Below are 25,744 nucleotides of genomic sequence, written 5' to 3'. Positions count from 1 at the left end.
TATACATCTCAGATATGGGAGAAAGCTATTTTTAATTTATGGAAGTACAACATTTTTGGACGTTCTTGGGGATCGAGATGGTTTGAAATTACGCTTATTGGCGATGAATTACATTTTATACTAACGGAGTGCTGCAGAAACAAATAATCCTCTTGCAAGATAATGACAAAGTCATAGGATACATTTGGGGTGTTGCAGGTAGCTTTGTTTCCTCCTTGGGGATGAAGCTACCAGGGGAAGGGATTGTGTTGGAGGTGCGGGTAGAGGGGTAGCCCTCCCGGTGCTCCCCCTTGGACCTCCCTAGTCTAGGACCCTGGGTCTTCGCGAGGTGGCCATTGTGGCGTAATCCCTCCGGACTAGCATAACGTTTCCCTATCCCAAGACCGACCGTGCGTGGTCTATGACCACATCCTCTACGAGGTGACCCTATCAACTAGGCAGCGCAAGCCCCTAGGCGAAACACGGCGGATCTAGAGGAGAGAACCTCGATAAAAAATTTGAGCTGCCATGAAGACGGAGCATGTTGGCTGAGGACAGCGGGCAGACCTTCTGTGCCGACACCCATCTACAGGAGAAAACCAGGCATGCACGCATCAAACCCAACATGGCCATACAATCGGGAACGTAGAAGAATAGGATACATTTATTATCTACATGTACGCAAGCTAGGATATCATGAAACTACAGTTTACTATTAATCAACCTTTTACATTGTCATAGATTGTAACACCCAAATAGCCAAAAGACATGTATGCAAACTGCTACACACATAGAGCCAGTATCTCCAGGTGGCAACTTTAAGTCGTTGACTTAGTCTGGTTTTTCTTTTATAGATAACAAAGCTTTTGTATGGAAGAACATTTGGAAATGTGAGCGCACGCGTACACAAGCAAACACCCTAACACACACGCACGCACGCATGCATGCACACACACACACACACACACACACACCACACACACACACACACACACGCACGCACGTGCAAAGGCACACACACACACGCACACTTACGCGCGGACTTACACACGCATATTTACCATTGTTTACCAAACATTTGGATACAAACAAAATATCTTTATTTAAATTTTAAAAACTAGATGTTTAAAAAAGAGCATTTCAAAAAATGCTCTTAAATATGACTTCAACAGCAGCCTATAGCCGCACCAGGGAAGAAATATGTAAGTACATATTCAAAACAATTTGTGACTACGATTTGTCTTTTATGTATAAATATAAATATGTCTTTTTCTGGGTCGCGTCAAAAGGATTATCTAAAAGGGTTCTGTTCAAGTGAGTTCACAAATTGGTTCTTGCGTGATGCGTGTAATGCATTCCCGTTTTCTTAGAAATGAAGGTCAGTTGTGGTCATCAGACCACAGTACTACTAATGTCCAGCCACAAACAAGACTTTTTTTTTCGTTATTGAATGACAACAAGCGGGGCTGTAAAATTGACCTCGTGTTTCCCCAGGGTCTGGAACGACAGCAAGCAGGTTAAAATGTTGCTGACAGTCGCTCAAAAGACCTCTTCCTTCCCTGTTCAGTGATGACACCAAGCAGGGCCAATAAGTTCTGAATCTACAACTACCTCCTTGCCACTCAAAAAACCTCGGGCTAACCCTTCGAGTTCTAAGCCCCCACCCCACCCCCTTTCTTTCTCGCTCCACCACCTGCTCTTCTCTAACCGCGAGAGCTGCGGATCCCGTCGGCGAAGAACATGAGTGCGGGCCTGCCCTTGTTATTGATGCCCGTGCGTGTGACAGGTCCCAGCTTGAGGTTGTACCAGTAGCCCGGACGCAGTTTGTCCTTCGGGACGCGGCTTTTGGAGCTGGCGACCCGCATCTCCCACACCCCGTTCTGTCGGTAGACGGGCAGCTTGCTGAAGAATGACGACAGCAGCTTGTAGTACTTCACCACCTTGGCCTTGTCCTTGAGCTGGAACTTGTGGAATTTGCCCGCCTTGCCGAGGTACTTGCCCTGGTGGGGGAGGAGGAGACAGGGTTAGATAGATATGTAGGTATGTTGGTTGTTATATATATATTAATTTGGTTGAAAATTGAGGGTGTGACAGTGCCGCCTCAACTTTCACAAAAAGCCGGATATGACGTCATCAAAGACAGCTATCGAAAAAAGAAAAAAATGCTGGGGATATCATACCCAGGAACTCTCATGTGAAGTTTCATGAAGATTAGTCCAGTAGTTTTCTCGGAATCGCTTTATACGCACGCACACACACACACACACACACACACACACACGCACACACACACACACACACACACACACACACACACACACACACACACACACACACACACACACACACATATAACCACGACCCTCGTCTCGATCCCCCCCTCTACGTTAAAACATTTAGTCAAAACTTGACTGAATGTAAAAAAGAAGAAAAAAATAACCGACCTTTATTTTGTTCGGCCTTGTCTCGGGAAACACAACAGGAACAAGAGACTACAGGTGAGAAGAACAAGAACACATGTTTGTGTGTGCCTAATGTGGGAAAAACACTCACCGTCACCCCTTGCATGGAGAGCGACTCGAGCAGCTTAAGCAGCTTGGGCACCATCTTGTTGCAGAAGTGACGGATGCAGGTGGAGCCAACGTACGTCTGGATCTTGGTCTCCACGTTGCGGATGAAGCACAGGTAGCGCAGACCCGAGCGGCCTGTCCGGGGAAAAAAAAGACACATGGTGGCATTGAACGTTAAAGATAGTATACCGAAGGCGCCATGTTGGACAGTTTTCTGACGATTTGGACCTTGAAAAGGTCAAGGGACATTTGCTGTACTGTAATTTAGAAACACCAACATTGATTTGCTCAAAACTGCTCCGAATCCATGCCAAATAATGAAATGAATTTTAATCAGCGAGCGGGTTGTTTCGCCCAGCTCTCCTGTCAGGAGTCCGGACTTCCGGTCGTCATCATTATTTATTTAGTTTTTATAGATGCCCATTCGTCAAAGCAGATTAAGACTGTTGGATTGAGAAAGTCAAACCTACAGTCTAGCCAACGCATGCACATTCCGTGCCATACAGGGCTAAAACGCTTCGCATAACAAAAACAAACACACTGTCCGTTGGAGATTATTACGGTCTGCTATGACTACCAAATACAGCATTTAGATTTGAAATATAGAACGCTCAAACACTAATTTTAAGACCTTCCTCGTGTGTGTTTTCATCTATTCAACTCCCAAACCGAACTTTGTAGCTCTCGTCTCAATTTCAAATCTGTATATCTAGGAATAGCGCATAAAATACTCAGGGACGAAAGGTAGGACAAATATTAGGACTCGCGCTAAGTGCGTCACAATGAGAATTACACTTACAGTCTGGGATTCCTGCTGAAAACAGCCGTTTTCAATTTGAGTAAATCAGCGCTCAAACGTTTTATTTAAGGTATTCCTGGTGTGTGGTCACATCATTACAACCCCTAACCTGAACTGTATAGGTCTTAGATTTGAGACAGTTTTTTAGTTAGATATAATCCCTTTAAAGAAGAGAGTCTTTTTGTATTAACAGTTGTATCACATTTTGCGAGAACAACAAAACGAGGCGATGCAAAAAGAAATAAGAACAAGTCGCGTAAGGCGAAATTACTACATTTAGTCAAGCTGTGGAACTCACAGAATGAAACTGAACGCACTGCATTTTTTCACAATGACCGTAGTCCGCCGCTTGTGCAAAACGGAGTGAAACTGACGAATACGAGCCTGTTCAGCGCGGTAGTGGTTTCGCTGTGCTGCATAGCAGTTAGCACGCTTTTCTGTACCTCTCTTCGTTTTAACTTTCTGAGCGTGTTTTTAATCCAAACATATCATATATATATGTTTTTGGAATCAGGAACCGACAAGGAATAAGATGAAATTGTTTTTAAATCGATTTCGGAAATTTAATTTTGATCATAATTTTTATATTTTTAATTTTCAGAGCTTGTTTTTAATCCAAATATAACATATTTATATGTTGTTGGAATCAAGAAATGATGTAGAATAAGATGAACGTAAATTAGGATCGTTTTATATATAAAAAAAATTATTACAATTTTCAGATTTTTAAATTTAATGACCAAAGTCATTAATTAATTTTTAAGCCACCAAGCTGAAATGCAATACCGAAGTCCGGCCTTCGTCGAAGATTGCTTTACAAAAATTTCAATCAATTTGATTGAAAAATGAGGGTGTGACAGTGCCGCCTCAACTTTTACAAAAAGCCTGATATGACGTCATCAAAAGTATTTATCGAAAAAATGAAAAACACGTCCGGGGATATCATACCCAGGAACTCTCATGTCAAATTTCATAAAGATCGGTCGAGTAGTTTGGTCTGAATCGCTCTACACACACACACACACGCACAGACAGACAGACACACACACACACATACACCACGACCCTCGTCTCGATTCCCCCTCTATGTTAAAACATTTAATCAAAACTTGACTAAATGTAAAAAGGGAAAAACATACCCCCCCCACATCCCATTCACATACACCCCCCCCCCCAATACAACAACAACAACAACAACAACAACAACAACAACCAACAACCAACAACAACAACGTACCATTCATTTACACTGCATTTAAAAAACAAACACAAACTATGATTGGTCCGAGTAAACCGGCGAGGTATCGAATCACCCCTACCCTGTATTTGGCCATAAAACTTGCTTGCTTCATTTGTTCTCTTTTCTTAAATTGTTTCATTATTCTCCATGTCTTATCAATCAACAGACGAGCAAAGTTTGCTTATGCGCTACAGCTCGCATTGTATGCGTGCTTAGCCGTCGAACGAATCTGGTGTGGAGACACATGCAGGTTTCGTTCGGTAGTTGCCAACCACATATAAGCGAGGCGTAAGTATTCTCAAAAGTCTTGTACAATTGTTGAACATTATAAGATGTTTGGTGGCTTGTTGACAGACCAGCTTTTTTGTTGGTCCAAGGGGACCATATCGTCTTTTGTTTCATCTTTATCGACCAAGGCCGAAGGCCGCGGTTGATAAATATGAGACAAAAGGCGATATGCTCCCCGAGGACCAACAACAAAATGCTGGTCTGACGACAAGCCACCAAACATCGTTTTTGTCATCATTTTGGTTGTGCAACAAAATGCACAATAACCCACAGGGAGACGAATTTTTAGAATCCAACTCCGGGCCACAAAGCATCGTCACAGTAGCTCGAGATAACACGTCAACCTTGTATGTGACGTCAAACGTAGCTTGTTGACGCTTTTCTTCCAGTCTGAAAATTTACAGAACTGCGATCATACGTGTGAGTTCAGTAAGTGTTGAGCATATTTCTTTTCTTTTTAAGTGTTTATGACTTTTCGTTGTGGATTTTGCGATTACAGAGATAAGTTGCAAATTGACCATGAGTCGCCGCAGTAATTATCAACATTGATTGGGTCTTTGAGAGTGAATGCTTACAATCGTTGTCCTCGGAAACACAAATCCAAAGCTGCGATGGTTCCACACATCAAACAATCAGCCTGATTGGCTTTTACTTTGACAATCCACGTTTCACCTGAAAGCTCAAACCCATTCACCACCTCGATTTATTGCATGGGTAACATGAGATTTATTTCCCAGGTGTTTGTGAATGAAAACTCGTGAAAATGATGACAATTGTTTTTAATTAGCCCTAGACATCTTGGAAAAACTGTCCTGGACGTCCTAAACGTTGTCTGTTGGTTTATCAGCAGACGTCAGACGCTATGTCAGTGTGTGATTCTGGAATAAAGTCTGTTGTCGCAACGGGAAAGAGTGCACAGAGGTCCGAGCAAAGTGTTCTAAAATAAAAATAAAAAGTTCTTTTTGACAATCCCTTGCTGTTTTGTTGATTGTTGAAAACAAGTTAGAACAAGAAATTCCTCCGAGGTAGGAAAAACACCCCCGTCAACTGAGAAGGTTATTTCCCTTTGACCATTAATATGTCCCTCTATAAGTCCTTGTAGAATCTTAATCCACCAATAACTCCCTAACCGTGTGTTTGACTGGTCCCAATTTTTGTAAGGACCGTCTCAGGAATGTATAGAACCTGTTCACCAAGTTTGGTGACGATCGGTCCGTTCATTCTTGAGATCTATATGCGAACACAAACACACAAACACACAAACAAACAAACAAACAAACAAACACATCGACCGAATCCTATACACACCCCTATACCGGGGGTGTAAAAATAGCGAGTGGTGCTGCTAGGTCTACAGTTATAAGGCAGCATTATTTAGACAGTCAACAGCTGATGTGAATATGTAGTAGTTACTAGTAGTACTACATGTGGTAGGGACTGGAACAAGTTTTTCCTCGCGGCTTTTTAAGCGTCCCATCTCATTATCAGGGGGCCCCGTAGCTTAGTTGGTAGAGCACTGGACTTGTGATCGGAAGGTCGCATGTTCGAATTCGGGCCGGGACGGACACGGGTAAACTCTATGTGCAGACCCAGACGGAAGCCATGTCCCACCCCCGTGTCACAACACTGACACGAACAAGATCTCGGTCATTCTGCCATAAAGCTTAGGCCCTACTTGCAGATGGCTGATACTACATAAACACGCAATCGCATACACTTGTCAAAAGCCGTGAGGGCGTAAAACTCCAATAATATAACCCATAACTTGTCCTTAAGAGGCGAAATATTTAGCCTGTAGGACATAAAGCATTCTCTCTTTCTTTCACTTTCAGATTTGTTGTAGATGAGTCAGCATAGGGCGGCAGTCACTGCGTGTACTACACAGTTCCACTTTGTATATAGCTTCACCCTGCACGGATGAGATAAGGCAAACAAAAGACCTAAATATGTAACGGTCTGCCTCTGCAAACATGTTGGACACAATTAGTACAACCGTATTGGTTTTCTGGAAACTTACCGCAAGGGCAGATGAGATTCTTTTTGTGTCCCGCATCTCGTACCTCCACCAAAATCCATTGTGCGAACAATTTCTTGATATCTTGCTTGGCCTTAGGAGTGCTGTAGCGTGACAAGAACTTTGGCAACCTACCGCCGAGTCGATTGTTCGATCCCTTCGGCATCGTGGCAAAAGTTCCTGTGTATCAAACACAAGGGTGGAAAAAACCCAAGGCCTGACTGGATCAACGGGTTGCTTGGAGCTTTGACGCCGTACGTTGACGTCATTATGCGAATGACGTCTGGCATATGACATCGTGCTGCTGTCCCTATTTTCGACTTCTATTCACGACTTGCAGTAAGGTTTGGGACTTACTGCATGGTGGCCGCCATTATTAGTCTCGGCTTACCCCTTTGTTGGGGGGGGGGGGGGGGGGACAACAAACTTCCGGTGTTTTTTGACAAGAATCAAGAGTATGTCTACAACCGCGTCAAATGTATCATTACGCCATGGGTTTTTTTTTAAACAAAGGGCCGTAATCGCTTCACATTTTTTCCAACAGCTGAAAGTGATTGTGAATCTCTCGCTGTCTCTGCGAAAAGAAAAATCGGAAAGGGTTAAGTACACTCTTCAAAAAAAGTTAAGGATCACTTTTTTACAAGCACGCCACACAAAACAGACAAGACCGAATTCTTTCATTTAAAAAAAATTATATAATTGAACAACCAAGGAGTAATGACAAACAAAGCAAAGATCGAACGCGGTAGCGACAATTTAGCTAGAGTGTGTCAAACGTGACAACCCTCGAAAATGGAATTCACAACAATGTGAATCAATGTCAATAACGCGTGTGCCCTCCGTTGTATGTCAGGCATTCAACACATCGTTGGTGCATGGAGTGGATCAGGTTGCATATGCATGCTCTGGGAACTCCATTCCACTCCTGCTGGAGCCATTGTAGCAGTTGACCCAGATTGGCAGGAGGAGGGTGATGTTGCTGTGCCCGACGACAAACCTCGTCCCACATGTGCTCTATGGGGTTCAGGTCCGGGCTGTTGGCTGGCCACAGCATCCTGTTGACCCTGGCCTGCAGGATGAAGGTGTTGACAGCTGCAGAGCGATGGGGAGGTGCGTTGTCATCCTGAAGAATCGCACGAGGGCCGATCGCTTGGAGGGCTGGAACGACCAGGGGTTGCAGGATCTCATTCTGGTAGCGGACACCGGTCAAGTTGCCCACTACATGGTACAGAGGTGTCCTTAGACGTGTGCTGATCCCTCCCCAGACCATCACAGAGCCTCCGCTAAAACGCTGTCGTTCCAGAACAGCGCCTTCTGCGAAGCGCTCTCCGCGACGCCTCCACACTCGGATGCGACCATCAGCAGGTTCCAAGCAAAAGCGGGACTCATCTGTAAACAACACCTGAGCCCACTGCTGACGTTGCCACCTCACATGTTGAGTGCACCAGGCTCGGCGAGCAGCTCGGTGATTAGCAGTCAGGGTTGTTCCTCGGACTGGACGCCTTGCACGCAAGCCAAAGTTGTGTAAGCGGTTTCGGATCGTCTGACCACTAACAACAGTGTTGGTGGTAGCTTGTAGGCGTTGCCTAATGTTGTTTGCCGTAGCCATTCTTTGTTGCATGGCCTGCCTCTGAATGAAGCGATCCTCTCTTTGTGTGGTGACTCTGGGCCGACCAGAACGTTGTCGCTCCTGCACTCTTCCAGTTGCGTGGAATCTCTTTTTGCATTTAGTCAAGTTTTGACTAAATGTTTTAACATAGAGGGGGAATCGATACGAGGGTCGTGGTGTGTGTGTGTGTGTGTGTGTGTGTGTGTGTGTGTGTGTGTGTGTGTGTGTATGTGTGTCTGTGTGTGTGTGTATGTGTGTGTGTGTGTGTGTGTAGAGCGATTCAGAGTAAACTACTGGACCGATCTTTATGAAATTTGACATGAGAGTTCCTGGGTATGATATCCCCGGACAGTTTTTTCCACTGTATTATATGGCTATGACATCATACACACAGATACACACAATCATGAACATAAATGTTAGGTATTCGAAAATCCGGTACTCACAGTTTTGTAGTCAAAAACAACTCGAGATCACACTCTCGTACACAATTTCACTATCAAAACTCTCTATCCTTCACTTAGGTAGAGAAAAACACAAACAGTCCGTGAACTCATAGGCACACGATATCTATTTTACGGGTGTCGACTCACGGGTCGTGTGTAGTAAAAAAACCCAGTTATAGTTCCTATTCCGGCAGACTTAAATCACCGTCTGCTCTGTCTACTAAACATTCCTTATCTTAAGTAATTAAGAGCTTGTATACATATCTGTACTCTGTTCATACACAGAATTACACAGCGTCTAAGGCCGTTTACTATAGGAAATGTATTTAACTACTCATTCCTTCTACTGGCGACCTCGGTCTACTCAGTTTCTATCGCCCTGTGACCTCTATGGTCCAACTATACGGACAACCATAACCGTGCACTAGCTTCTAGAAATCCCGTCGAATCTCAACTATGCGGGTCTATAGGCGTGATATTCCGGCGGCTTCTCAGATCCTTCATGCTGTCATCTGGACACTATCTTCCTTTCCGACCGGTTACACAACGCACTGCACAACATAAATAGCGGACATCTTGTCTTAGATATCGGTCTGCTATGTTTAAAGTTTACAGTGTTAGTCGATTCAACTTATGCGATAAACATTAGCGATATTCAAATGCTTATTCCATTTACCTGTTAAGTGGTTTACTCGGGCTTCCTTTCTCCCGGTCGATTCCTGTGGCAACCCCTCCCTGTCGCTGGACAGTGGTTAAGTGTAACGATATCTTCGTTGCGATTTACAACATCAACTCTCTCGGTCAGTGAGCTGAATTCACAGTACTGCAACACACTTCGCTACGTCACGTTATTATCTCTGGTTAGCGCTCTAAAAGCGTGGAGGATATCACTGTCAAACTTTGCCTGTCAGTGTTATTCGTGATTTCCTTCACATTGACAAGTGCAAAGAAAGAACCAATGCGAAGAATAAAAGAAAGAGAGAAAGAAAGTGGGGAACAGTCTGCCCGACTCAGTGGTCACTGCTCCCACAGTCAACAGCCTCAAAAGTAGATTGGACGCACACTGGCAACATCTTCCTTCAAAATATGACCCAGATTGCCAGATCATGACATAGGCTTCTTTTTGTTTTCTTTTTTACACCGGCGCGCATTGCCACCTTTTTGTGTATTTTTTTCATCAACTTTGGAACGGTGAACAGATCAACCACTGATCAAGTCAAGTCAAGTCAAGAAAGAAAGAAAGATGAAGAGAATGAAAAAAATAAAAGGAGCGGACATATTCGAAATAAATTACCGAAGAATTAGGTTCACGTTTTCTGACCATTTTATCGCAACGGAGTCACAAAGCAAGCAAGTAGCAGACCAACTGACGGACAGTAGTTTGGTCGATACACTGAAAGATTTGAGTGTGGGAGAGCAGCAACCAAGGCACTAACCTTCATATTGCAGGGCCGGTGTAACACGAAATTTCTACTCCACGAAAAATTTACTCCGGAGTAAAAATTTCGCCAATATGTGATCTCGCGCAAACGAATGTCGCGCTACCCTCCCTCCACCCCTTCCACCACCAAGTCTAACAGTTAGTTACCTAAGTTTTAACGTCCTCACAGGATAAGAACCTATTAGGGACATGAGGTGTCCCAAGTCAAACAGGGGACAAGGGAGTAAAAATGTCGTACGCCCGGCATGGGAAGTTAAATTGCTCGTGTTAGGGAGAAGTAATTTATTCGTTATTTACTCGTCGGGGGAGTAACATTTTCGTACGAAATTTTTTCTCCGGAGTAAATATCTCGTGGGAGTAATTTTTTCGTGTTACACCGGGCGAGGGGGGCTCATCCCCCCCCCCCCCCCTGCCTTTTTGTTTGTTTTGTTTTAAAGCCGTTGCATATTATTGAAATGTTATTCTCATGCCAGAAAATGGTAACATAAAAAAGTTGAAATTGCTTTCCCCAAAAAAGGGGGAGAAAAAAAAGACAGATTGAGCAATTTCTAAGCTCAGATAGCCTTGTTTGGTTTCTTTGGACTAAACAAATTTCGGGGGGGGGGGGGGGCGGGCATGCCCCCGGACCCCCTGGGAATCTCGGTCGCTTCGCTCATTTGTCTAGGTCGCTTCGCTAGCTTTACTTAGCACACCCTCACACCCCCCCCCCCCCGCCCCTCCCCCCACCCCAACAACCCTACTGATCCGGCCCTGTACTGCTGTTATTGGTTTGCGCGTAGTTTGTCAACACGCTGTAAAATCTTGGGTACTGCTGTTATTGGTTTGCGCGTAGTTTGTCAACACGCTGTAAAATCTTGGGTACTGCTGTTATTGGTTTGCGCGTAGTTTGTCAACACGCTGTAAAATCTTGGGTACTGCTGTTATTGGTTTGCGCGTAGTTTGTCAACACGCTGTAAAATCTTGGGTACTGCTGTTATTGGTTTGCGCGTAGTTTGTCAACACGCTGTAAAATCTTGGGTACTGCTGTTATTGGTTTGCGCGTAGTTTGTCAACACGCTGTAAAATCTTGGGTACTGCTGTTATTGGTTTGCGCGTAGTTTGTCAACACGCTGTAAAATCTTGGGTACTGCTGTTATTGGTTTGCGCGTAGTTTGTCAACACGCTGTAAAATCTTGGGTACTGCTGTTATTGGTTTGCGCGTAGTTTGTCAACACGCTGTAAAATCTTGGGTACTGCTGTTATTGGTTTGCGCGTAGTTTGTCAACACGCTGTAAAATCTTGGGTACTGCTGGGGTGAACTGCTTTTGGGAGGGAGGGACATCAACTAAGCAACGAACAAAGGAAGTACCGCAAGAGTCTGGTGGGCGGTGGTGTGGGCGGCGGGCCGGCTGGTAGGCGAGAAAAAAAAAGTCACTTAAACATAGCCAATAATTGATACAACGAATAATGTAACAAAAGCGAATAATGTAACAATTGTTACATTATTCGGGGGTAGCCCTTTTTTCAACTTAGAAAAAGTTAGACTTAGATTAGAAAAAGTGTAAAATAGCTCATAATACAGTCTCGGGTTAGGGTTAGCATCCACTCTCAAAAATCACATGTCACTCACATGGCATGCACGCTTTTTGCAGAATCAGTGACGCCACTCGCACACATGCACAGACAGATAGACACACGCCGTTATACTCTGATTCTACCCCCTCCCCCTCCACCCCTACCCCCCACTCCCTCTTTCTCTCTCGTTCTCTCTCTCCGGGCAAACCGTCATAACAGCCCATCAGAACGCCCGCTTCGTGCACCCAGGTCCGCAGCCAATCGGATACCCACTTTTGGGCACACATGTTAACCCGTGCTTTGTAAAAATGTAAAACTTTTACAAATCACGTAAATGCGCCCGATATTTAACTCATCATCTCCAAAGTGAAGGGATCTATTGAGAAAAAAAAAGTCATTACTTTTTTGTTCCATCGCTTGGAAATTCGGGTCGCTTCCTCCCAATGGAAAGCTAGCAGTAACAGAGTCGCGCTACCCCAAAGTCAAGGAATCTAATAGTCCCGTTTCGCCGTTAGCCCATTTCGCCCCCATCCCATTTTCGCGACACTTCACAGGCCAAGTGTCATTTTACCACCATGTCATGTACCATTAGCTCCACGTCCCACTTTGGCGCAATCCCTTTTCGCCATTATCCCATTTTGCCCCCATCCCATTTTCGCGACATTTCACAGGCCAAGTGTCATTTTACCACCGTGACATACCACTAGCGCCACATTCCATTTTGTCGCCATGCCGTTTTGCCGTCATCCCATTTCGCCGCCATCCCTATTTCGCGACATTTTGGATTGTGGCAAAAATGGGATTTCGCGTAAACGGAATGTCTTCCTAGTTGAATAACGTAGTATAGTGACGCTTGGCAAGAAGAATAAATCAAAAATGGGATGGCGGCCAAATGGGATGGTGTCAAAATGGGATGTCGCGCTATTGTTATGACACGGTAGTAAAATGACGCTTGGCTTGTGAAATGTCGCGACAATGGGATGGGGGCGAAATGGAATGGCGGTGAAACGGCATGGCGGCCAAATGGGATATGGTGTCAAAATGGGATGTCGTGCTATTGTTATGACATGTTAGTAAAATGACGCTTGGCTTGTGAAATGTCGCAAAAATGGGATGGGGCAAAAAATGGGACGGCGGCAAAATGGGATTGCACCAAAATGGGATGTGGATCTAAAACCACCCCCACCACTCAGCGTAGAGGCTCTAAACAAGAAAAATTAATAATAATAAAAGGCATATTTCACAGCAGGTTGAGATTAAATATGAGCGATTTGCAACAATACCTTGTTAACCAACACCACTCTGATAATTTAGAATGCACGTGTGGAGTACGCCCTGAAGATGCTGAACACTTTTTATATTTAGTCAAGTTTTGACTAAATATTTTAACATCGAGGGGGAATCGAAACGAGGGTCGTGGTGTATGTGCGTGTGTCTGTCTGTCTGTGCGTGTGTGTGTGTGTGTGTGTGTAGAGCGATTCAGACTAAACTACTGGACCGATCTTTATGAAATTTGACATGAGAGTTCCTGGGTATGAAATCCCCGGACGTTTTTTTTCATTTTTTTGATAAATGTCTTTGATGACGTCATATCCGGCTTTTCGTGAAAGTTGAGGCGGCACTGTCACGCCCTCATTTTTCAACCAAATTGGTTGAAATTTTGGTCAAGTAATCTTCGACAAAGCCCGGACTTCGGTATTGCATTTCAGCTTGGTGGCTTAAAAATTAATTAATGACTTTGGTCATTAAAAATCTGAAAATTGTAAAAAAAAATAAAAATTTATAAAACGATCCAAATTTACGTTTATCTTATTCTCCATCATTTGCTGATTCCAAAAACATATAAATATGTTATATTCGGATTAAAAACAAGCTCTGAAAATTAAATATATAAAAATTATTATCAAAATGAAATTTTCCAAATCAATTTAAAAACAGTTTCATCTTATTCCTTGTCGGTTCCTGATTCCAAAAACATATAGATATGATATGTTTGGATTAAAAACACGCTCAGAAAGTTAAAACGAAGAGAGGTACAGAAAAGCGTGCTATGCAGCATAGCGTAACCACTACCCCGCTCTTCTTGTCAATTTCTCTGCCTATGCCGTGAGCTGAGCGGTGGACCACGAGTATACGGTCTTGCTGCGTTGCATTGCGTTCAGTTTCATTCTGTGAGTTCGACAGCTACTTGACTAAATATTGTATTTTCGCCTTACGCGACTTGTTGTTACATTGTCCAAAATTTAACGAACATAGAACCATTTTATTCAATAGTCTACCAACGTACGCTCTGGATTGCAAAACACTTTTGTTTGGCAATACTGATTTAACTATATCTTTGAATATGAAAATATTTTCTGCTGTACAAGATTACGTTATGTCAACTGATCGCTTCGGCTGATATTATATTAACAGTGACAGCAATAGATGTAGCAAAGCATTCTCTCTCTCTCTCTCTCTCTCTCTCTCTCTCTCTCTCTCTCTCTCTCTCTCTCTCTCTCTCTCTCTCTCTCTCTCTCTCTCTCTCTCTCTCTCTCTCTCTCTCTCTCTCTCTCTCTCTCTCTTTATTTGTATAAAATATTATGAAATATTTTGAAAGAAAAAGGTTGACGTTATCACTTGTTCGCCATGTCTTGTTATCAGAATGTGTATTGATTATTAGTTTTGGAACGTGTCCATAAGCAGTCTGCTTGTTAACGTTCTTAATGTTGTTACTGTATATAACATGTATACAAGAAATTAATAAAAACACGCTTAAACCAATAAATCAAAAATGGGATGGCGGCCAAATGGGATGGTGTCAAAATGGGATGTCGTGCTATTGTTATGACACGGTAGTAAAATGACGCTTGGCTTGTGAAATGTCGCGACAATGGGATGGGGGCGAAATGGAATGGCGGTGAAACGGCATGGCGGCCAAATGGGATATGGTGTCAAAATGGGATGTCGCGCTATTGTTATGACATGTTAGTAAAATGACGCTTGGCTTGTGAAATGTCGCGAAAATGGGATGGGGCAAAAAATGGGACGGCGGCAAAATGGGATTGCACCAAAATGGGATGTGGATCTAAAACCACCCCCACCACTCAGCGTAGAGGCTCTAAACAAGAAAAATTAATAATAATAAAAGGCATGCATTACTTTGTGGAATGCGATATTATTACATTTTTACATTTTTACAAATCGCGGTTTTAGGTTCGACGTGATTTGTAAAATGTTTTTTTGGTCCAAATCACAGGTTAACAACACACATTTGCTGTCAAACGTTTTTCATGAATTCCCTGCAGATCCGAATAATCCTTAACAAAACACAGTAGGCAAACCTATTTCAGCACTATTTTGGAAATATAAATTCGGTTTCGAGCTTGTACAAAAAACAATGTTACTTGTTTAATGAAAGAAACAAGATTAAGACTGTTGCGTTGTGGTAGCCTTCGTACTACATTCCATAAATATTCTGTTGCTAGAATGGGTAAATCCCATAGTGCAGATTTAACATTGCTCGTATTGTGTTAGAGAAATAGATTTCATTGACCTTTTGTTCTATTCCTGTAACAAACAAAAATATTGGTAAAACAAACAAATAATAAATTATATCTTAAAAAAAGCAAACAACAATCTAATTTGTATAATTATTCATTGGTATTGTACATAATTCTGAATATTTACACTCAGATAGCAATTACTCTTCTTGTGCTTGCAAAAATAATAATGTGTCGGTGTGTATCGATATGAAACTCCTTTAAAAACTAGACACATTTTTAGTTACGAATAAAGGTTTAGGAACATATCTTCAAAGAAAAGAACACGTTCCAGAACGAAACAGATTGGACCTGATGTCGGAAAAAAACACACCCCAAAACAAGCAAACAAAACTCTTAATTCTTGTCCAAACATGTTTTTTCCACGTGTATTTTAAGAGGAGGTTTGAAGCCCCACACACATATATGGGAAAGCCGAGGCTAGTAATGGCGGCCACCATGTGCTATGTCCCAAACCCTTCTACAAGTCGGGAATAACACATTAAAATACACATATTAATTCGCACGCACATTTACAAACATAAATATTCACTATCACATACACATTCATGCACCTGCCTGCGGGCATATAATGCAATGCATTTCCAAAAATATGATGACATTTGTTTTTCCTCCGATAAGAGAAAAATATTTCTTATCCGGAGTCTCCCGATAAGATAAACCTCGAATGTAAGAAAGCAAATATAATTTCTCCTGGACACTCTTATAAACCCTTTGTTCTTGACCTCACTGGGTGAAGGGTCATTCGCATCATTACGCACGAATTTGTGTGAATCACAATAATTATCAGTCTAGTGTTTCCTGGTGAATTATATTTATAGAGATAATCTCGATAGCAATTTCAAGGAAAAGCTACATCCGCCACGAATAATGTAACAATTGTTACATTATTCGTTTTTGTTACATTATTCGTTGTATCAAATAATCCCAAACAAACAGACTGCTTACGTTCCAAATCAAGAAATAAAATAAAAAATTAAAAAACAACCAAGCAAGGTATCATTTTGGAACGTTTAATTCAAGACAAACAAAACGTTCACAAGAACCTCGACCTAACGGCCTTAAAAGTGCAAAAACAAGAGACAAAACAACAACAACATAAACAAAACAAGTCGCGTAAGGCGAAATTACTACATTTAGTCAAGCTGTGGAACTCACAGAATGAAATTGAACGTAGTCCGCCGCTTGTGCAAAAGGCAGTGAGAGTGACGAGCCTGTTTGGCGCGGTAGCGGTTGCGCTGTGCTTCATAGCACGCTTTACTTTCTGAGCGTGCTTTTAATCCAAACATATCATATCTATATGTTTTTGGAATCAGGAACAGACAAGGAATAAGATGGAAGTGTTTTTAAATTGATTTCGAAAATTTAATTTTGATCATAATTTTTAATTGTTTTAATTTTCAGAGCTTGTTTTTAATTCAAATAACATATTTATATGTTTTTGGAATCAGAAAATGATGAAGAATAAGATGAACGTAAATTTGGATCGTTTTATAAATTAATTTTTTTTTACAATTTTCAGATTTTTAATGACCAAAGTCATTAATTAATTTTTAAGCCACCAAGCTGAAATGCAATACCGAAGTCCGGCCTTCGTCGAAGATTGCTTGGCCAAAATTTTAATCAATTTGATTGAAATATGAGGGCGTGACAGTGCCGCCTCAACTTTTACAAAAAGCCGGATATGACGTCATCAAAGACATTTATCGAAAAAAAGAAAAAAACGTCCGGGGATATCATACCCAGGAACTCTCATGTCAAATTTCATAAAGATCGGTCCAGTAGTTTAGTCTGAATCGCTCTACACACACACACGCACACACACACATACACCAACACCACAACCCTCGTCTCGATTCCCCCTCTATGTTAAAACATATAGTCAAAACTTGACTAAACGTAATGATGCTGTCCAGACTTTTCTCAGAATGTCTGCAAGATGGTCGCAGCAATGACAAGACAATAACGTCACGCTCATAAGAAAAATACCTAACTCAGTGTCAGGCATTTGTGAAGTGAGACTACAGGGGAAGCTACTGGAAGGGTATATGTCATGTGTTAGAGAGTACAAACTCGCAGACCATCGGAAACCATTGCCACGGTAACGTAAGCAAAACTGCCGATGTCCTTTTTTGAGTAAGGCACTAATTTTTGGATACAGGTATGACTTGTTTGGAAATTGCGAAGGTATGCAAAAGCGTTCGGGGGGTTGTTTTGCAGTTGTGCCGATTTAAAATGTTGCTGTCAGCTCTTTATCTCACGTGAATCCCGTGGTAACAGCTCGAGATAGGCAGTTTGCAACTTATATCTATAATGAGATAGGCAGAAACCAAATAAATGTTTTGCGTTTTTCTCAAAACATAACAAAATGACATAGGCATTTATCTTATGAGCGTGACAATAAGCAAGCAAAGTCCTTCCATATATCATTTTCATTTTGTTTAATTTACTCTATTTTCCCCAATTATGTGAAATTCGGTACGCTTCCTTCCTGTGGGTGGTGGTGAAGGGGTTGAAACAGCAAGCAAGCCACCATCCAAGCAACTAACCGACCTTGTCAAAACCGGCCAGTCTTGATCTAAGGACTATGTCCGGTTAGGAATAAAAGCTGGTACGTAAGCCGCGTTAGTTATAGTGCCTTGGAGAATGTGATGAACATATGAGCTTGCGGCGATCATCATTTTTTTAGGATGAAAGTCCCTTGTTCATTTCAATGCATGTTTTTCTCTCAGGTGCCAGGAGATTGGTTCCGTACAACTCTCGCTTACTCCATTACATATGAGCTTGCGGTGATCATCCTTTTTTGAGGATGAAAGTCGCTTGTTCATTTCAATGCTTGTTATTCTCTCAGGTGCCAGGAGAAAAGGTTCCGTACAACTCTCGCTTACTCTATTACACATGTCGTATGCATTAAGAGCGATTACTTCCCTTTGGTTATTTGATATGTCGTATGCATTTAGAGCGCTTACTTCCCTTTGGGTATTTGACCTTGTCACGGATTGCATGTTGCAGGCTGCTGACGCCTTAGAGATGATGTTACTGTCCGTACTGTCTCCAGTGGTGCGTTGCGAGTGGAACCTATCCGAGTGGAAAGTGGCCTTCATCACCACGGTCAGTGCACACGCTCTGCACACAAGTGTTCCACTTGTTGAACACCTTTATGTGACAAGTTTTGAACACTTTGTGAAATAGTACATAGTTCTACTCGCAAAAGAGGCACACATAATAGAAACATAGTATTCAGAAGTTAACATTACCCGTGCAACTTTGGCCAGTAGAACTATTATGATGATATATAGTTCTCCTGGCAAAAGTTGCACGCTCGCATGGTGTTTATCTGTGAATACTCTGTTTATTTCGTGTGCCTCTTTGGCGAGTAGAACTATGTAAGGCCAAAAAAATAAATAGGTCTGTTTACGGTAACATAGGCCCAAAAATTAGGGTCGGTAGGTCGGGATTTTTTTTTTCTCCAAAAAACCATATTTTTACGTTATTTTGCTTTTTTTTTTTTTTTTCCCCAAATGCCAAAAAAAAAGTCTAGGGTCGCGCGAAAAAAATAGGGTCGGTCGAGTTACCGTAAACAGACTATTTTTGTGTGTGCCTAATGTGTCGCAAAACACACTACAGAAATGCTTTCAAAAGTGGAACACTAACTTCCTTTTAGAGTGTACAATTCACAAGAATGGTGGACCACTTCTGGGTTTCTGAAAAAAGTTATATTTTGCTTTGGTTTTGGTACACGTTTCAGGTTAAGGTTTTAGTGACAGTCCTTCACGTCACCTTTTTTTCTATTGTGAAAACACACACACAAACGCACGCATGCACGCACGCAAACACACATACACACGCAAGCCCGCACAAAAACAACAACATCAAAAACAACAAGAATTCGGCTGAATTACGAAAGAAAAAAACCCCACGTTTTTGGCGATTTGGAATTTGTTTGTACCAATTCGCCGACCGCCGAACGGCATCCCTGCTATTTGAAATGTCATGGATGTTGTGTGATTTGATTGTGTAACAGCTCGAGTGTGGATATAAAATGTCTATATTCTTTTGACACCTAACATGCAAGTGTGCATGTTTTCGATCCTGTATAGATAGACTTTTCTTTGATGTTTGAGTATAGGTAAGTGCATGGGGTTTGTATTTGCACAGATGTTTGCATGCATAATGTATTTTGTATTTGCAACAGACAGATTGAGAAGAGATCTTGTTGCGTGTACATACGACAGCAACATGAATGACATTACGAACATAATTGTGTGTGTGTGTGTGTGTGTGTGTGTGTGTGTGTGTGTGTGTGTGTGTGCAGGTTGTATTTCTAGGCATGGGGATAAGCTCCCCCCTGATTGGTCTGGTGGGGGACAAACACGGAAGGAAAGTTGTGAGTTTCATTTTATTCTTTTGTTTTTTTTAACTAATTGATTTGGTAAAATACAGACTGAAAGAAAGACAGACAGAGAGAGACAGACCGACCCGACCGATAGTCAGACAGACGGACACAGGAACACAGAGACACACGCGCACACACAGACACACACACACAGACACAGATACACACACACGCACACACACGCACACACACACACACACACACACACACACACACACACACACACACACACACACACACACACACACACACACACACACACACACACACACAATTACTCCTTATTTTCTTCGAGTGGGCGGGGGGGGGGGGGGGGGGGGGGGGGGAGGGGGGAGGGGCAAGAGTTGTCACAGAGGAGAAATTTCATCAACAATGAAATCATGTCACATCTGTTCATTAGAAAACCACAGAACCGAACACGGCACTCTGTTTGGTTGCAAAATCTCTTTGTGAAAAAAAAAAGTCAGATTGAGAGCAACCGGCTTGGCTGTTGTACTATCCTGCTGACACTGTCCATTTGACATTTTCGGTTTTCTGTCCTCCTTCATCGCTTATTTCCCTTTGTTATGTGGTCTTTCCTTTCTGCCACCCAAGCTTTGTTGGACGCTGTCCATTGGATATTTCGGTTTTCTGTCCTCCTTCATCGCTTATTTCCCTTTGTTATGTGGTCTTTCCTTTCTGCCACCCAGGCGCTGTTAATCGTGACGCTGTCCATTGGATATTTCGGTTTTCTGGCCACCTTCAGTCCCACGTACGTGTGGATGCTGCTGCTGCGAGGCCTGGTGGGCTGTGGGATGGGTGGATCCACACAGGGGTGAGACGGTGTGTGTGTGTGTGTGTGTGTGTGTGTGCGTGCGTGTGTGTGCGTGCGCGCGCGTGCGTGCGTGTGCGTGCGCGCGTGTTGTGTTTCAGTGTATGGGTGTTGTAAGAGAGAGAGAGAGAGAGAGAGAGAGAGAGAGAGAGAGAGAGAGAGAGAGAGAGAGAGAGAGAGAGAGAGATAAAGATAGAGATAGAGATAGAGATAAGAGAGAGAGAGAGAGAGAGAGAGAGAGAGAGAGAGAGAGAGAGAGAGAGAGAGAGAGAGAGAGAGTATGTCCGTGCGTACGTGCATGCGCGGGTGCATGTGTGTGTGATAAAAAAAATGAAAACTTGACTAAATATAACAAGTCGCGTAAGGCGAAAATACAATATTTAGTCAAGCAGCTGTCGAACTCACAGAATGAAACTGAACGCAACGCAACGCAGCAAGACCGTATACTCGTAGCATCGTCACTCCACCGCCCGTGACAAAGGCAGTGCCCGTGGAATTGACAAGAAGAGCGGGGTATTCGTTGCGCTGAGAAGGATAGCACGCTTTTCTGTACCTCTCTTCGTTTTAACTTTCTGAGCGTGTTTTTAATCCAAACATATCATATCTATATATTTTTGGAATCAGGAACCGACAAGGAATAAGATGTTTTTAAATTGATTTCGAAATTTTTTTTGTGAAAATAATGTTTATATATTTAATTTTCAGAGCTTGTTTTTAATCCGAATATAACATATTTATATGTTTTTGGAATCAGCAAATGATGGAGAATAAGATAAACGTAAATTTGGATCGTTTTATAAATTTTTATTTTTTTTTTACAATTTTCAGATTTTTAATGACCAAAGTCATTATTTAATTTTTAAGCCACCAAGCTGAAATGCAATACCGAAGTCCGGGCTTCGTCGAAGATTACTTGACCAAAATTTCAACCAATTTGGTTGAAAAATGAGGGCGTGACAGTGCCGCCTCAACTTTCACGAAAAGCCGGATATGACGTCATCAAAGACATTTATCAAAAAAATGAAAAAAACGTTCGGGGATTTCATACCCAGGAACTCTCATGCCAAATTTCATAAAGATCGGTCCAGTAGTTTAGTCTGAATCGCTCTACACACACACACACACACAGACAGACAGACAGACAGACACACGCACATACACCACGACCCTCGTTTCGATTCCCCCTCGATGTTAAAATATTTAGTCAAAACTTGACTAAATATAAAAAGGACAGAAAAGTAAAGAAAAGAAAAGAATCCAGATATATATGTGTTATGATAACGTACTGTACGAATTACAATTCATAGCAGCTAAATATACCATGTTCAGGAATAATTACTCTGTTTTTGTTTTTGATTTTGTACAGACTGTAGAAGAGTTGTGCCCCTTATAAGAAAAAGCGAGACAAACACAGGCCGCTGACCAGCCGAAGAAAGCGATCTAGTAGTCACAGAAAATAATGATCTGCGATGTGCATTGGTCACTCGATATGATGCCTCACATTTTGGTTTGAACGAAATGTTATTCAAAATACAATACATGAAACAATTATTGAGGACACGAACTCAAGCAAATTCAATTACTTTTTCAAAGGGACGCAAGTCTTCCACGTACGGCCAATAAAACCTCGACAGAGGTATTCCCGGAATAGATGAATTCTGGAAATAAATCTGTCGGGTTTGAGAAAGTTAAAGAGTAGCTTCTCTCTGAAACATTGAGGAAAGCTTTCGCACATGACTTTTCCCACGCCTGTTACTCGTCCACGTATGGCTCGCTAGGCATTGGCCTATGATGCCTACCAAGTGTAGAGACACGACCCTCGCTGGTGATTGGCCTATAATGTCACGTGTGGAAGTGTCCCTCAATGTTCCCAAGAAAAATAACTATTTTACAAACCAAACAAACCGACACGGACAGTGGTTTCCGATCATCGTCTAATCAGTCTATTGTCGTGTACTTTTTCAGGTCTTCTTTGCTGGCTGAGTATTTGCCTTCAAAGTACAGGGCCAAACTCATGCTGTCGACACAGGTATACGATCTGTTGATACATTGGAATCGCTCTTTTACGACCCCTCCCCCCTCCCTCCACCCACCCCCACACACACGCACACACCAACACGCACGCACGCACGCACGCACACACGCACGCACACACGCACACACACACACACTCACACACACACACACACACACACTCACACACTGTCTGTCGACTGCCTGTCTCTCTTTCTCTGTCTCTCTGTCTGTGTCTGTATTTTGTCTGTCTGCCTGTCTGTCTGTTTGTCTGTCTGTCTGTCTGTCATTCAGTCTGTCTGTCTGTCTGTCTGTCTTTTTGTCCGTCTGTCTTTCTGTCCGTCTCTCTCTCTCTCTCTCTCTCTCTCCCTCCCTCCCTCCCTCCCTCCCTCTCTCTCTCTCTCCCTCCCTCTCTCTCTTTCTCTCTCTCTCTTTCTCTCTCTCTCTTTCTCTCTCTCTCTTTCTCTCTCTCTCTTTCTCTCTCTCTTTCTCTTTCCCTCTCTCCCCACCAAAAAAACACCACCCGAGACTTTAACATCCTCGAAATTAATGACAAAGAAAAGAAAGAGATGATCATCGATCTCCCTCTTTTTCAGATATTCTGGGCAACTGGCGTTACCATAGAGGTCTTGATGGCGTCGGTTGTCATCCCAACGCTTGGCTGGCGTTGGCTCATGGTCTTCTCCTCAGTACCAGTACTTGTGGCTGCCGCTTTTCTGCTGGTAAGTTGCGAAGGAGATTGCATTGAAGTACCTGGATAGATATATATATATAGATAGATACGGACGAAGGTGCAGTCGAGGAAGATATATATATATATCAAGTCGTCAAACTCTTCAGACAAAGCGAGTCATGTCAGACTCATGTTTCTGAAGTAAAATCGTATTTAAAAGACCGTTGTTACTGAAGTAAAATCTTAAAAATCGTATTCATCAAGCGATCGAAGCATTATTTCGTATAACTTTTTTTCTCGAAGGACTTTCCTTTATGACTGCACTTTGTTTCTGAAGGTAGAAATTGCTGAATTTTGTCTATTCTGAATTTTGTGGATGTATTTTTGTCGGGTCGATTCTGGGGGTACCTTCATTTGAGCAGTTGTCACGTGACCCCTGCGAAAGAAGTCTTCAGTCCGAAGACGTTGCGAGATTGCCACGTCAAGTACAAGTACCCTTTGAAGGTATACAGTGTCGGGAGGAAATGACACTGATGATTTTGTGTGTGTAGTTGGTGTATAAAAGGGGTCTAAACATTGTGTTTGCACAGTCTGTAGTGAGGAAAGAGGGACAAAGACAGAGAGAGAGAGTGAGAGAGAGTGAGAGAGAGAATGAAAGCGAGTGAGAGAATGAGAGAGAGAGAGAGAGAATGAGAGAGAGAGAGAGAGAGAGAGAGAGAGAGAGAGATGAATATCAATATGAATATCAATATGAATATCAATATGAATATCAATATGAATATCAATATGAATATCTAATAATATGAATCATTTCTTGAAATAGTAGATTACACCTACACATGCATCGTGCAGTGCGTACCGGAGTCGACGCGCTACCTGGTGGCGGCAGGGCGCACGAAGGAGGCGGCTGAGATCTTGAAGCGTGGAGCGGTCATCAACAAGTCCATCTTACCCCCAGGTCGTCTGTTGGAGCCCCCCGTGCAGGTGAGAATACTACACCTCTCTGTTTCTTACTCTTAAAGCCTGTTCTTATTTGGGCGAAGTCGACTACGTAAAGTATGCTTCGCGAAGCTGGCCGCACGAAGCTTTAGCACTAAGTTTTCGGTAAAAAGATATTGCGAAAGGTGCAGTCGAGGAAAATATAGCAAGTCGCCAAACTCTTCAGACAAAGAGAGCTATGTCAGACTGTTGTTCCTGAAGTAATATCGTATTAAAAAGGTATAATTTCGACCTAGCACCTAGAAATTATACTTGCAATTCATTCAGTAAATCTTGCTTCGTGTGCAAGGAACGTAACCACATGGCTAACTGTGCATGTTGCCGGAGCAAAAACGGAGAGTCAATTTGGGTCGCTAAAATTGAACTTTACTTTATGTAAATATGCTTCCTTTGTTAGATTAGAGAAAAAGAAAAAACCCAGAAGCAGAAATGGTTTAAAATTATCACGTGCCCGAGACAAAACCCAGGGAATCACAAACAACGCCACCTGTACCGTTTATAGTTCAATCATATCTCCCTGTTGAAATTTCAGAAGCAGCTAGGGCGCCCCCTAGACTTATTTTCTCGAGAATATCTACGCAGCACGTTACAACTGTGGCTGTTATGGTTTGGGACGGCCTTCTCCTACTATGGAATGGTGCTAGTCAGCTCACAGCTCCTCACTGTCAACAGCGCTAAAGGTAAGACACCAAAAAAAGTGGTTTAGGGTTACGTGACCAAAACATTATGTGTAGGTAGGCTTTTGATTTTTTTTTCGTTGACCTCATAATAATATGAAAACATCACAAACACCATTGTTTCAAGCTTTTGAATTGTATTGAACGTTTATAATAGTTGTTCGCAAAACGTGCCAAAGTTTTTGGTTTTTTTAGAAATGAAAAAGTGTTAGGATCGGCGGGAAAAAATAGGGTCGGTCGGGTTACCCTTAACCAACATATTTTTGTTTTGGCCTAATAAGCTGTTCAACAAGCAATGGATCTTTTAATGTTCTGTTGACATGAAAACATTTTTGGTGGATCTTTCCTTGACTTGAACATGGTGCATTTTTCAAGTGCTCCCTTTTATGTTATCTACGTGTAACCATACAATTTGCTGTCAGTTGGCAGTGATCTGCTAAAAGTAAAGTACCAAAGTTCTTTGCAGTAACAATTTGTAATGCTTTCTTTAATTCTGTTGTAAAGCATAACTTTTAAAAATATTGGAACAGGATCATTTCGTTTTGGGTATATGTAATTACTGTTGTCAAAGTTCTAATGCATAAAATGTTAAAACATATGTACACAAGATATTTTAAATTTATTTTTCTGCAGCATATTTTTTTCAGCTAGCAATCTTTTTTATCTTCAAAAACAAGAGAAGATGATTAAACT

The 25,744-nt window shown here is 42.2% G+C and overlaps 2 protein-coding genes across 4 annotated transcripts in view; one reads left to right on the top strand and one right to left on the bottom strand.

Annotated features, from left to right (window-relative positions):
• Positions 1–25,744, top strand: part of LOC138975330 (putative transporter SVOPL) — a 62,989-nt gene that overhangs the window by 28,127 nt on the left and 9,118 nt on the right. For all 3 annotated transcript variants that reach the window (XM_070347983.1, XM_070347984.1, XM_070347985.1), the window contains 7 exons: positions 18,495–18,593; positions 19,798–19,869; positions 20,568–20,692; positions 22,655–22,718; positions 23,299–23,424; positions 24,228–24,359; positions 24,907–25,054. In XM_070347983.1, coding sequence (XP_070204084.1) covers positions 18,495–18,593; positions 19,798–19,869; positions 20,568–20,692; positions 22,655–22,718; positions 23,299–23,424; positions 24,228–24,359; positions 24,907–25,054 — 766 coding nt within the window. The remainder of the gene's footprint in view (positions 1–18,494; positions 18,594–19,797; positions 19,870–20,567; positions 20,693–22,654; positions 22,719–23,298; positions 23,425–24,227; positions 24,360–24,906; positions 25,055–25,744) is intronic.
• Positions 1,063–7,160, bottom strand: LOC138977377 (uncharacterized). The gene is made up of 3 exons (XM_070350273.1): positions 6,894–7,160; positions 2,533–2,684; positions 1,063–1,979 (listed from the first exon to the last, which is right to left on the bottom strand). The coding sequence occupies exons 1-3, from the start codon at positions 7,054–7,056 to the stop codon at positions 1,683–1,685; spliced, it is 612 nt and encodes a 203-aa protein (XP_070206374.1). The 5' UTR covers positions 7,057–7,160; the 3' UTR covers positions 1,063–1,682.

The sequence above is a fragment of the Littorina saxatilis genome, linkage group LG9, assembly GCF_037325665.1.
Source record: "Littorina saxatilis isolate snail1 linkage group LG9, US_GU_Lsax_2.0, whole genome shotgun sequence".
NCBI classification, from domain to species: Eukaryota; Metazoa; Mollusca; class Gastropoda; order Littorinimorpha; family Littorinidae; genus Littorina; species Littorina saxatilis.
This window is presented reverse-complemented; position numbering and strand designations above follow the sequence as displayed.

Excerpts from the sequence above, each read along its gene's own strand:
- LOC138977377 (XM_070350273.1), bottom strand. The coding sequence starts at position 7,056 with ATGCCGAAGGGATCGAACAATCGACTCGGCGGTAGGTTGCCAAAGTTC. Across the intron at positions 2,685-6,893 it reads GAATCTCATCTGCCCTTGCG|GCCGCTCGGGTCTGCGCTAC; the intron begins GTAAGTTTCCAG and ends TTCCCCGGACAG. Across the intron at positions 1,980-2,532 it reads TCTCCATGCAAGGGGTGACG|GGCAAGTACCTCGGCAAGGC; the intron begins GTGAGTGTTTTT and ends CTCCCCCACCAG.